This window comes from Wasmannia auropunctata, unplaced genomic scaffold (genome assembly GCF_000956235.1).
Source record: "Wasmannia auropunctata unplaced genomic scaffold, wasmannia.A_1.0 LD336057.1, whole genome shotgun sequence".
Taxonomy (NCBI): domain Eukaryota; kingdom Metazoa; phylum Arthropoda; class Insecta; order Hymenoptera; family Formicidae; genus Wasmannia; species Wasmannia auropunctata.
The window spans coordinates 1,414,411-1,427,403 of NW_012026833.1; the positions used below are offsets into that span (position 1 = coordinate 1,414,411).

At 39.2% G+C, this 12,993-nt stretch overlaps 1 protein-coding gene across 4 annotated transcripts; it reads right to left on the reverse strand.

Moving 5' to 3' along the window:
• Window positions 1-69: 69 nt before the first annotated feature.
• Window positions 70-4,653, reverse strand: LOC105450733 (deoxynucleoside kinase). 4 transcript variants are annotated; one of them, XM_011690714.1, is made up of 4 exons: window positions 4,237-4,653; window positions 1,122-1,321; window positions 496-745; window positions 70-401 (listed from the first exon to the last, which is right to left on the reverse strand). In XM_011690714.1, exons 1-4 carry the CDS (start codon window positions 4,247-4,249, stop codon window positions 79-81), a joined length of 786 nt encoding a protein of 261 aa, XP_011689016.1. In that variant the 5' UTR covers window positions 4,250-4,653; the 3' UTR covers window positions 70-78. The 4 variants fall into 4 exon arrangements, with proteins under 4 accessions (XP_011689016.1, XP_011689017.1, XP_011689018.1 ...); XM_011690715.1 differs by lacking the exon at window positions 4,237-4,653 and adding an exon at window positions 3,063-4,191; XM_011690716.1 differs by lacking the exon at window positions 4,237-4,653 and adding an exon at window positions 2,132-2,197.
• Between the last annotated feature and the right edge of the window lie 8,340 nt (window positions 4,654-12,993).

The following is a 12,993-nucleotide window of genomic DNA, read 5'->3' on the forward strand; positions in this document are numbered from 1 at the left end:
CAATATAAATGCATAACACATTCGCTTCAATCATATTTAAATTAATTATTATTTTTGGTCTTTTTTTTATTCTACGACTTAGTCTGAAACAGCTTTAATTTCGGGTAGCACGTGATTTTTCGATACCGTAATCATCGTATTATTTATGTCGCTGTCGTCTATTACCTTGCTGAAGATTTCATTTTTACATTTGTCAAACTCCTCCACCATTTCATCGAGCCCCCGATCACCGTTTATGGTTATAACCGGCGACGGCACCGGCTTTAGTATTTGGTGATAGAGCCAGTCATCGTGGATCTCGTGTATTTGCTTCAGATACTCCAACGAGACAGCGTTCTCTTCCTTCCGACCTCGTTGTCTCATCCTGTCGTATACGAGCTCAGGTGTTGTCCTTAAGTATACTGTTAATCAATACAAATAAAAAGAAAAAGTCAGTAAACAGATATATAGATACCGCCTCAGGTGTAGGGTAACTTCTCAAAAAATTATACGTACCTATCAAATCAGTCTCTATAGTGGCATTTTGCAAACACCAGTCATACCAGTTGTCCAAGACAGTGACCTCAACGTCACGTAGTACGTGCGTGCGTTTCAAGTTTTCGACGAAGCACATTGCACTATAGACGGACCTCTCCATGATTTTATACGGCAAGGGTGTCTTACAAGTGTGCAATTGGAGCATAGTCAATTGTACGTAAGATTGAAACAGGAAGGCGTAACGAGTCGGCTCTCTGTACATTAATTCCTGCAATGCATTTTTGTAATGTTTCTCCTATTATTTATACAAACACATAGATTAATATAGCAATATGTATTAAAATATGTACATTTTGTAGTTGTGAGACATTAATTTTGCTATTTTTTTTTATAAATATAGTGTTATTACATTTAATATATAAAAACCGAGACATTCTTTAATAAAAATGAAGTAAAACACATGTTAATATTGTGCTAAATAATATTTAATGTTAAATAATCATTTGACATAACATTTTCTCATCACTATTGTACTGAAATCTTCGTAAATAATTAAGATTTAACAAGATTTAAAAATATTGCATATTTGTGTTAAATCGTCTCTTAACTAAATTTTAACTTAATAAAAGTATTTTCTGTCTCACCAGTAGATTCGTCCCAGACACGTCACGCCAAAGCTCAACCGGCTCTTCTAATACTGTAACATTGTCATATTTCTTGAAGTGGCTTAAAAACGTTGTTTTACCGCTTCCTATGTTGCCCTCCACGCATACAGTGAACGGACGTCTGTACAGTTTCCCAATGGAGCCAGACATTTTGATGAAGGCTTCAAGAGCTGTTTTACCTGAACAGACAGATTATGTGCTTGATTTCACTGTCTAGTACTGAAGACGCACCAAAGATCTACTCGGCTCAAAGCCGATTACTTCGAATAAACTATGTGACAATTTATTTATCAGATAAATTGTTTCTCACATAGTTTATTCAGTTGAATGATTGTAGAGCCAATAGCGTTAGCTGTGGTCACTCAACAACTGATCAGTAAGAAACATGACGTATCATATAATACAAACAGTATACTTTAAACAAGATAATTACTTTCTCAGAATTAACTTATCAACAGTACAAAAAAATCTTAAAACATGTTTTAAATATGATAGAAAGGTATTATATGTCCTTAAATATCGATTATTTTAATATGAGTTAGAACACATTCACTGTAATCTTGTTAGTGAAAATTCTATTGTCTTAATTTTTAGTTTAGTATTTTAACTTAGTAAAACTATCAAAAACATTTTTGTACAGATAATATGTCACGTATATGATACATATGTCACATACATCACATTCATATAAATCCACAGATTATTGTTATTATCAATAACATAAATGTCATTAATTTTAATTTGCGTTTTTCCTTTGTTAATTGCATTATAATAATATTAAGAATTTTTCAGTTGCTAAAAGTATATTAACAGTGAAAAAGGCAATGGAAATCAGTGTGGCAAATAATATGCAGTTTAATATTATACAGCGAAGAAGTTATCTACTCTCACATGTGTTTTTCAGACGTTTTGACATTTCTTAGCCATCTTCAGTGAAATGAACAATAAATTATGATCTCTCGCTTATTGTTAGTGAAATGTGCACATACCGTAACTGGTGAAGGAACTATCAAATTCTTCACTAATGCCAAGCGTTGAAAAGCTAAATAAATGTCTTGTCTGGACTCCGATACAGCAGATAACGATAACGCACATAAATGCAACATTGTATGAATAATAAAATGTCAATAGATAAAATAATAAATAAAAAAAAATTTTATCTATTGACGTATTATTTTATTGTTGAAAAGCTAAATAAATCTCTTGTCTGGACTTCGATACAGCAGATAACGATAATGCATATAAATGCAACATTGTATGAATAATAAAATGTCAATAGATAAAATAATAAATAAAAAAAATATTTTATCTATTGACGTATTATTTTATTATTTATACAATGTTAGGATGAGTAAAACTCTTCGCTAGAATATTAAACTGCGTATTATTTATATATTACACTGATTCCCATTGCCTTATTTTCACTGTTATTTTAATTTCGGGAGTCTTGTAGGAATTTATTGTTTTAAAAAGTATATTGTGGTACTTTTTGTAATCACCGAAACACACCTTCAAAATAAATTCTTCTAAAGCTCCTATTTATCCATATTTCTTGGAATAAATTTATTGAAGTTTTAAATCACATATGTGTCACAAACACGTACAGAAGAATGCTTGCGAGTCGTATGTGCCTCGCGAGTAGAGAATATCTAATTAAAATATAACTGTCTTATATAAAGCAAACTTTTTATTAAAGCTGGAAGGTCGAAAATGTTGGCAAAATAAAACAATAAATGTAACAATAGAATTATCTCTATTATTTAACATAGCTAACTCGGTAAAATATTTCCTATTATTTCTACATGAAATATAATAATAGAACATCTTACAGTAGCAGATTAAATTAAGTAATTTCCAGCGATTGATCAGAAATTAAATGACTCCCCACGTGTTCGATTTTCAGTGAACATTACAACTCACCAACGGATTATCGCGAGGGCGTTCACTCTCGTTTGTGTTTCGAAACCAGCTGACTCCCAAATCAACGTGGATCGAATAACAACGCTCGTGGGGCCTCAACGCAGTGTTCGGTCACGGTGGCTCTCTTGGCGAAAATGCAGTTCGGAACAGTTCCGAAAGTCGAGCCGCGACAAGGTAGCAATGAACAAGGGCGAAGAGGACTGAGGAAGGAAGCGGCGAGGCAGAGAAACGCCGCGTAACTTTCCCGCCAAAACAAAACGCGAGCGCCATCTCGAGCACGGGCGCGTCGTTCACCTGCACTTTCCGTCTCTTCTGCCGTCCAGAAGAAACTCAAACGTGCACCTTCGTCGTGGGAAGAGGTGCAGCTACACCGAACACACACGCGCATAACCAAACACATTCGCGTACATGAGTACATGACGGTATTTTGCTAAAAGCAGAGAATATCTTGGGCGAATAATATTCCCCGATTTCCGCTAAATTTCCAGCCTCGCGTGCAGATCGAGCGATGGTCGGTCTGTGAATGTACATGTATAATCGATTGTCAGACGACAAAACGATTCGCAGCTTCTGATCTCTCGAATATACCAATCCAGAGACGCAACTGCAACTGAGGATTGAGGAACAAGTGGCGCAACAACCCCGACCGGGGGAGAGGGCGTAGCTCCGAATTTACGATCGGGGCGTGAATTGACCGAGTAATGAAAGAAATAATAAAGGATAAGAAAACAAATAGTAAAGGATTTAAGATTAGTACAAGGATATTACGTGAAATTAAGAAATTATAATAAATTTCTAGGGAGAAACTCAAATTTTTGCGTGCCGATAATTATCGTGCGTTAAATGACGGTCATCAACGCGTTATATATTGCCCTGAATGCGCGCTTATCTAATTACGTCACTGACGCCGGCATGAGTGTCTGCATCTTGGTGGATTGAATTACCGAGTGACGGAATGAGTAAGCGCGACACACGGCGTAGCGGCTCCGCGTCGATTGTCACAACTCACACGGACACGATCCTGCATCCTACCGCTAATGACACGTAACTAGTAATTACTATTTATTTGCTGTCATCACGCCAATGATCAAACCGCGACGTCGCTGCGCGTCGTCGTGCGACGTGCACGGAGTATTCGTCGCGATAGCGCATTATCGGCGTATGTCATACTCACCGGCGGAAGCCATCGTTGCGATCTGTCGAATCTATGAACGCGAGCGATTCGTTGTTTGACAGGAGACTCAGCGTGGCACTCGGCGTTTGCCGTCGCTCAATTCTACGGTCCTGCCATTTCCGAACTTCTGAATTTTCTGATGCAACTGGATGCAACTGCGTCCCGGCCGTCCCGAGCGTCGAAGCGTGCGCGTAACAAGCGTGTGGATACACGTGACGACGAACGACGCCAAGTAGTATTGATCCGCTCGGAAGGTACTCTCACCGACGGCCGATCGGCGAGAGATCATCGTCGACGACGGTGTTACCACTGAACACAGCTTGCGAAATTTATCACGCCCTCTCATCTGGAATAAAAAACAATTTAAAAAAATTGCGAATGGTAAAACGGAAAAAATAAAATAAACAATGGGGAATTGTTTTGAATAAATACATGTGAGCGGAAGCAAATACTTTACACGTATAACTAATATTTTTGTATCGATAAAACTGTAGAATGTAAAACAAACGAAGTGATTTGAGATGTTTTTTTTATCAAATGTATACACTATACAGTATGTTTAAAAAAAATGAGAAGTACTTAATTTTAAAAAGATAAATAGTTGAATTATTTTTATTTAAATTAACTTTCTAATTTAAATACTATATTTAGAAATTAGGAGAAAAATTAGAAAGAAATATTTTTTAACGGTGAAATAAATATAGAAAACATATTTGAGTACAGAAGATAAATAATTGAAGAATTTTTTATCTTCAATTTTTAAAATATAGAAAAAATATTTTAATACAGAAGATAAATAATTGAAGAACTTTTTATCTTCAATTTTTCAAAATTTAGATATATTAAAAAATTAGAAATTAATTATTGAGGGATATATTTTAACCATGAAATAAATGAAGAAATATTTTAAGGATAAATAGTTTTGAATAATTTTATGTTCTACTCTTTTTAAAATTAGATACTATAATATAAAAATTAATTATTGGCAAGAAATATTTTTTTCGACCAATAACGACGAAGTGGAACTTAATAAAAATCGAAGTAATTACAAAGTTTTGTGGTCAAAGACGCCTGAATTTTTACGATCTTAAAAAAGATTATACCGAAAGTGTTAATATCTCCGTCTTCATGTTCTCAAGGATGCTCGTCAAACTATAGCGGCTTTAACGAGAACGTCACCGCGCCTTTGTTCGCATTTCAGTGATCTCTACGCGCCTTTACACATCTCAGCACATATGGTCGACTATAATTTCCGTCAAAGTGTGCCGCCTCATGAACGAAAAGTGGCACAAACGCGGCCCGTTTTTGATTTATAACACCGAGAGCGGTCCTAGTTACAGCTGGAAACGTATATCCGGGGACCGTGGAGGTATCTGGGACGGGATGACGGGAGTGTATGCGGCTAGCTTGCCATAAAGAATTCCTGGCTTTGAAAGTGGCCGCGATGCAAAACTTAAATTATATCTGTTAGATGACTTTTATTAGAATCGTGCCCTTCATTCGGAGAAAAAGATTTAACGATATGTTACAATATATTATATCTAGAATTTTATTGTGAGAGGCAATCAAAATTAATACAAATGGAACTATATTTCGCTGCGAGTTATCGTAAAAGAATGCTTGGTTTTCATAGTCGCCGCGACGTAAAACTTGCATTTGCCAGATGACTCCCATTTTAGAATTTTCTCGTGCGCTTTAACCGCAGGAAACGAAGTTCAAGGATGTATTCATTATTAAAACATATATTATATCTTAAATTTTATTAGGAAGCAATGAATAAGATGTAATTATTTACTGTAGAAAGGGTGAATTACTGTAAAAAATTCTTAGCTTTGAAAAACCGACGTGAGACATTTACTGAATGATATTCATTAAAATTTGTTTTTTCACTTTAATAGCAAAGTCTAATATGTTGCAATTTTTTAAAAAATATAATTGAAAAACGAAGAAAAGATTTAAAAAAGTGAGTCTAGAAAAATTACCAGGGAAAAAGATACTTCAGCTTCGAAAGATCGACGCCAAATATATTTTAAGCATACCAGATTACGTTGAATTCAAATTCGTTGAATTTGCTCTTGTTTCAAAAGCGCCAAAAGGATTTCACTCGACGGTACGTGATATATAAAGACATATGCAAAGAATTAAACGAATGAAAAGAAGCTTCAAGTATGATACAGTGCTCTTCAATACGATTACTCCTCGACGTATTCGTAACGCTCGAGCTTATGATACATCTATATTCATTCATTGTGTAACGAGCGAGAATATAATTTCCGGTGGAGATAAATATGACGAGAAATTGGCTCCGCGAGCGTAGCTTAAATCATCGTGTCTTAAATCACTGAAGGTACGTGCCTGGAGATATTTGAATTTCCGTCGAGTTTCCGAAACGGATTTCCATGCGGTTTGCGATGTGTACGCGGACTGTCCGATGTCTATTTTGAATCCCGGAGTATTTATAAACTTACCTTTACCGGCGCGAAGTACAGCACGGCCTTTGCGCATAAATGGAATCGTTGTCAATCTCGTCGGCCACGTTTTAACGCTAGACGGTCCAATCGATCGTATTTATCGTATCCACTTATGTACGATCACGTGTTAATTAATTATATATCCTCTAGTGTTATTTGAAAAATTTTTTTCCGATCGAATTTCGATATCTGCTGAATTTGTACTTAACAGCTTATATTTTAGATTATTAAATATAGTTTCTTAGATATCAATTAGTCTCCTCTTAATCTTATGGCTGGGCACCAATTCTGAACTTTTTGGCTTTAATCCATCCCCATCGATCATCGTCGGTATTTGTAAATTTCTCCCTATTTTTAGTACCTCTGTTTTCATCTCTAAAAGATAAGCATTCCTTTTTTGATTACATCCATTTTATTCTAAAGGTATAAAATATTAAAGTGACCTGTTTATATTATTGATGCGTTACTAAACACGCTTAGGTGTCTACGAGTTTCTTGATAAAATGCGGCTTGTGTACGCCTCTTCTCAAGGACCGGCGTGGATTATTCATCTCGCGTGCCACGGCCATTACATTCATGCGGCCCTGCGGGGGGACGAGCCGAACGGTCAGCCAAGGGTTTCTCGGGATAATCTCGGAAAAGCGGGATAAATAACCAGACGGTCGGCAGACTGATCCGTTTACTCGTTTATATTTGGATGACGATGCCTCTCCTCGATCTCTGCCGTCGCGGCCTCGTCGCAAATTGTATCAGTGTGCCATTCCGCAGTCGCAGTTTTATGCAATTTCACTGACGTCGCCGCCGCTCGCCCCCGATTCGAAGTCGCGCGCCGCGCCGGTGGAAAGTGGAAATCCGAGCGAAGCGAATCCGACGGCTCCGCTCTCTCATGCCTTACGTCTCCCTTATGTCGCGTCGGGGAACCGGGCGATGCAATCGATATAAAAGGCAACGCGACTTTCGAAGCAACGCGTTCCGTAGAGTGTCTCACATGTATTTTCATTCAGTCCGAAGCTTCCTTGGAATGTGCGTGGAACTGTACCGTGAAATATCATGTCCAATGAATTACTCTTATAGAATTCTATTTGAACTCGTTTCAAGCCATACACGCAATCGATCCTGGAACTTAATTGCCGCGCGTGATATTTGCGCGAGATTCTGTGATTTATCATCCGGTCGAGCGACGCCTTTGGGAGACGCCGCGGTACACATCCGTCAAATCTTTTTTCCTTTTCCTCCGTTTCCTTTTTTTCCGCGGAGAATCGTACTGCGAGAAATTCGGTGAACGATTGAGTCTTCGTCGTGCGAGAGACCTCTCCCGCGCTCGTTTCCCATGGCAGGATGGACGGATTCGTGCCACGTGATACTGTTTTGACGTGATACTCGCTCGCCAGCGGAATCCCAGTCGCGAGGAAAAACTAAACCACAGAGAGCCGCGGAGCCGAAAAACGAGAGAGGGGACCATCTCGCGACTTGCGCTCCCGTGGGACGAAACGCACAAATGTAGCCTCAATGTCCTTCCTGTCACACGGAATGTCATTGTGAAAAAGAACATCTCGGAAAACACCCTTTGGCTTTTTCTTACGGAACACGATTCGTAGGATAGAGCGAAGGTTCTAATTATTAACATCCATCGTGATGTCAGCTCTCACTTTTTATATGACGGACGAATTAGAATTTCACGGCGTAAACAGTTTCTGTAAAATAATCTTCAATTTTCTTTACAGATTTTAATATTTTTAATTTACAGTTTTATCGCAATTGCCTTCAATTAAAAATATTTCATTACAAACCATATATGGAAAAGAGAGAAAGAAGGAAAACGTTTTCACAACGATATATAATATATATATTTAATTCTAAAAATTTTATAAATTCTAAAAAATAATTCTAAAAAATAATTCTAAAAACTTTTACTGTAAGATAATCAATTTTTTATAATTTTGGTAACTAAGCCGTTTTCGTGAATTTCCACATGGTAAAAAAAACAGTACGTTTCTACAACGATGTGTATAAAGATTCTAAAAATTTTATAAATTCTAAAAACAATTCTAAAAATTTTATTGTAATATAATCCATTTTTTATAATTTTGGTAACCAAACCGCGTTCGTGGTAAATATGGAAGCTTAAAAATACGAGACTGAATTCGGAATTGAATTAAATTGAAAACTCGAGGCTAAATTGCAATAATCTCCGTCTGTCTTTTAGCGTAACATAATAGGATACTTCCCGTTGCACATGCAGGCCGCAATGCGCTTGAGCACCGATTGCCCTTTGGCCCTTGCCAATTTGTGAGCGACCTTAAGTTTCAATTATGTGAGATCGTTTCGTGTTACGGGTTAAAAAGCGTCCCTTTACGATTCGACCGGACGAAGAACAAACAATTTAGATCCGCCCGCTATACGCCCGCTTTTAATTCCCGGGATTCCACTTAGACGGCCGATTTTACACCGCCGGTCAATAAAACTGTCGACTAATTGTTGACGAACGCCATGCTCATTACCGGCGTCTCGGGTTTCAAACGAAAAAATCCTCCTCGCATTATCGAGAGTATGCAGGTCGTCGAGGTCCAGTCCCAAAACACGTGTCCGGCCTATATATAGCCCGCTAAAACACGCGCACCCCTTCAGATCTTTACACTTCGAGCTCGACAATGGCACCGTATCGCAATGCCGTGACATGCAGACATTACCGTTGTGTAATATTAGAAAAAATCAGTTAGATTGGCAAAAAATTACGCTTGATGATAATATCATCGATGATATTCTTGATGGTTTAAATCAGAATCTAATATAGAATCAAAGATAAATCTAATAAAAGAGGGATCTATAATTTCTCTCTAAATCTGAATCAGTGGATAGTCACTGATTATCAATGGTTATTCATTGAATGCATCAATCTCAAGTATGTCGCTGGTAATCAGTAAAATTCAACTTTATTGCCTATCGGAAATCATTAATAAATAAGTGAATAATCGCTATATCGTTGACAAATCAGTGGACTTTGCTGTTCTCGCACAGCGGATTCGACTCTGTTTCACATATTCATTAGCGATGCAAGGCGTTACTGACTGAATCAGTGACTTTTCCACTAATTCAGATTTAGAGAGTTCACAATTCTTATCAAATTTAAATTTGATTCGATATTATGATAAGCACGAAGCCTGAGAGTCATCGGCTTGATTTCAAAAGTATAATATGACGATCTTGCTAATGTAACATTCAACATAGGTATAAAAAGTACAATGTTATTAGGTGTTAAGTGAATTGATGTAACTCGAGATATCTCGGTACTTTGCCTTGCTAATATGTTACATTCGACATATAAAAAAAAATACAACAGAAATGTTATTAGATGTTAAGTGAATTGATGTAACTCCAGGTGCCTCGGTACTTTGATCCCCATTTTATTGGGAAGTTCGACATCACACGCCTCGTACCCGATGTCCGACGTGCGCTAAGCGACTTACGGCGTTTGCAGCGTGCGTCGACGGAAATAGCGTTACGGCGTGCACGGCCAAACAGAGTGCGGAGAGAAGAAGATAGAGAGCAACGCGGAGAGAAGCGTCACGCACGAAGGAGAGAAGAAATGCAAAGTTCTGTCCAGAGAAGAAGATGAAGGGAAGAGAGTAAGAGAGAGAGAGAGAGAGAGAGAGAGAGAGAGAAGCAGGCGTGGCGAAATGGACGCGGCGAAAACGAGGAACGAATCTGCGAAACGAAACCAAGGGGGAGGAAAGCGAAAGTGAAATGAAGTTTCGAGGGCGAATGGGACGGGCGGAACGGCCGGAGAGTAGACAGGCAAAGCCCGAGGACGAAAGGGAAGAGACGAAAAAGGAATAGCGGAATACGAAGAGCGAGAAGAGGCGTACAAGACTCTTCCTTTTCTAGCGGGACAGGTGCACGCCTCTATTTTGGCGATGCCGGCCGGCGAACGGCTCGCTCCGAACTCGAGTAAAGCGAAATCGCGACATTCCGCCGCACGGCTCCTCCGCATAAGCGAGCTCTCTCTCTCTCGCTCCAGGCTCTCCTTGGTCTCTTCCGATCCCTCTTTAGCACATGCGTTTGCGACATCTTTGCGACGACGTCCCTGCCCTCCGAGAATTTTTCACCCTCCCCCACATGTACGAAAAATTACATAATGCATCGTCTAATACCTTTTGCCGATGTCGTTTCTGACAACACACTTCCTTCTAATAATTCTTCAAAATTTATCTTTTAAATATCCTAAAAGCTTCTTTCTCATCAGAAATAAATATAATAAATTAATTAATTTTATGCAACGAAAGAGACAGGCGCTGCTTTATCATATTTCAACATTCCTGTTAGCAGGCAGAAATGAAAGACTGTTATTTCTGTGTTAAATTTTGGAGGAGTGATAAAAGTTCCTAAAATATCGCGAGTCCGAGAAGTTTAGAAAATCTTCTAATGTGACTTCAAAGCACTCGTCTAAGTGAACTTCTCAAAGGCCACTGACGCCATAATAACATTGTAGATGTGTAGAGAATTACGTAAAGTGATATAATTGCCAATTAGTTCTACTATATTCATAAATCGCGTTACAATTATAAGTAGATACACAAAGTAAAAATGCTAATTCACAAATCTGTTTTACGGGCTTTAGCTTTCGCGGAAATTTGTCGGTATAAAATTTAAATACACGTCGCTTCATTATTACTATTACGTTACGATATCAATTATAAATTCGGACAAAAATAATTTTAGCGCATTGCAAGCGAGCAACTCTATATACATGTAACGTTACTATTTATGAATTTACTGCATATATATGTATAATAAGAATGTGGCTCGTGAATAAGCCAACGCGATATGATTATGATTTCTCGTTCTGCATCTAAATAAAGCTCGCCATTTTGAACTTTAAATATAGTGCCTCGTGTGATTTAATTTTCCTCGTATTTCACACGGAATAACGTGGCTCTCAACAGAGTTGATACGTTAAAAACGTTGTAATTTACATCCGATTAGCGGAGTGTTTCACATAAGTCTCGACGATGAGTGAGATTAAAAAGTTGTTTCGCCACTCTGCCGCGACTTTACTTCCATTTCGTGTGTTTCCCGCACGCGTGTCGATGATACCTATAATATCTCTCTCGGCTCGTCCGACTCGCGCCGAGTTAAAAGCGAGAGAGAGAGAGAGAGAGAGAGAGAGAGAGAGAGAGAGAGACAGGAAAAAAGAGAGGATCGCTTTATGCCGCCATATACGCGGACGGAACGGCAAAAAGGAAACGGCCGCGACAACTCGAAGAATTCGGGAACGCTCGGGATTCTCGGCGCCAGAAAACGCGAAACGACGGCGTCTCTCCCATCGGCATCTCTCCCCGCGCGCGCCGTCGGTCGTCGTCGTCGTTGTCTGTGTCGTTCCGCTGCTTTCTTTCTCGAGCTGCTATTTTCTAGTCGCTTTACACGCCGCGTTATTCTCGCGCGTGCCGAACGCGTCGCGCGATCCGCGGCCGAAATACCGACGCAAGTGTATATATGTCGAATGTTATATAGAAGAATTCCGTCCTAATTAAGGAGGCGATTTCTCTGGCGAGAAGCAGCTTCGCGAATCTACGGAATGACAGTGATATATATCTATAATCGAATCGACAGAGAGTATTAAAAGATCGATTATTCTTCTACGACACGATATTTCTTTGTTATAAAAAAAAAGTACAGATGAAGTCTCCGACTACGTTATACCATTTAATCTTTTTCTTTTACCGCTCGCCTTGATCTAGCCGCTCTTCCGTTCTCATTAATTTCGTGCCACGGATGACCGGTCCGAGGGAGGAAGACCCCACGCCGCTAAGTGCGAACGAAAAATGTTAGGCGCCAACCGGGAAATGTGACGGAATCGGGCCACATGCGTGTGGCAATACACATACACACACACACACACACACGCGCGTGCGCGCGTACGGACACATGTGTGCACGTATAGCGCTCGAAGCCGCTGCAGCATGTGTCAGTCGGACTGAATGGACGCCTTGAAACGCCACGAGATTTATCGATGCATTAGTGCTTTCGAAGTCAGCCGGGCGAGTCGCGTGGCCTGACGCCTCTCGTCTCCGGTAATTTCCAGATTTATCGGAGGTAGAGATTCCCAAGGCCAATCATCCGCCTCGCGTCTCAAAAAGCGCATACTAACTCCGGGTGGATCTCGGGGCGATCGGGGGATATTGCGGAAAGGGAGTGATAGAAAGTAATGCAAGGTAGAAGCATAAGCGGCGAAATGTCGAACCGTAAAAATAAATTGAAGTGTAAATTCGCACTCGCGAGAAATTTG

Excerpts from the sequence above, each read along its gene's own strand:
- LOC105450733 (XM_011690713.1), bottom strand. The coding sequence starts at position 2,058 with ATGTCAAAACGTCTGAAAAACACAT. Across the intron at positions 1,322-2,033 it reads AAAACGTCTGAAAAACACAT|GTAAAACAGCTCTTGAAGCC; the intron begins GTGAGAGTAGAT and ends CTGTCTGTTCAG. Across the intron at positions 746-1,121 it reads TGTCTGGGACGAATCTACTG|GAATTAATGTACAGAGAGCC; the intron begins GTGAGACAGAAA and ends AATGCATTGCAG.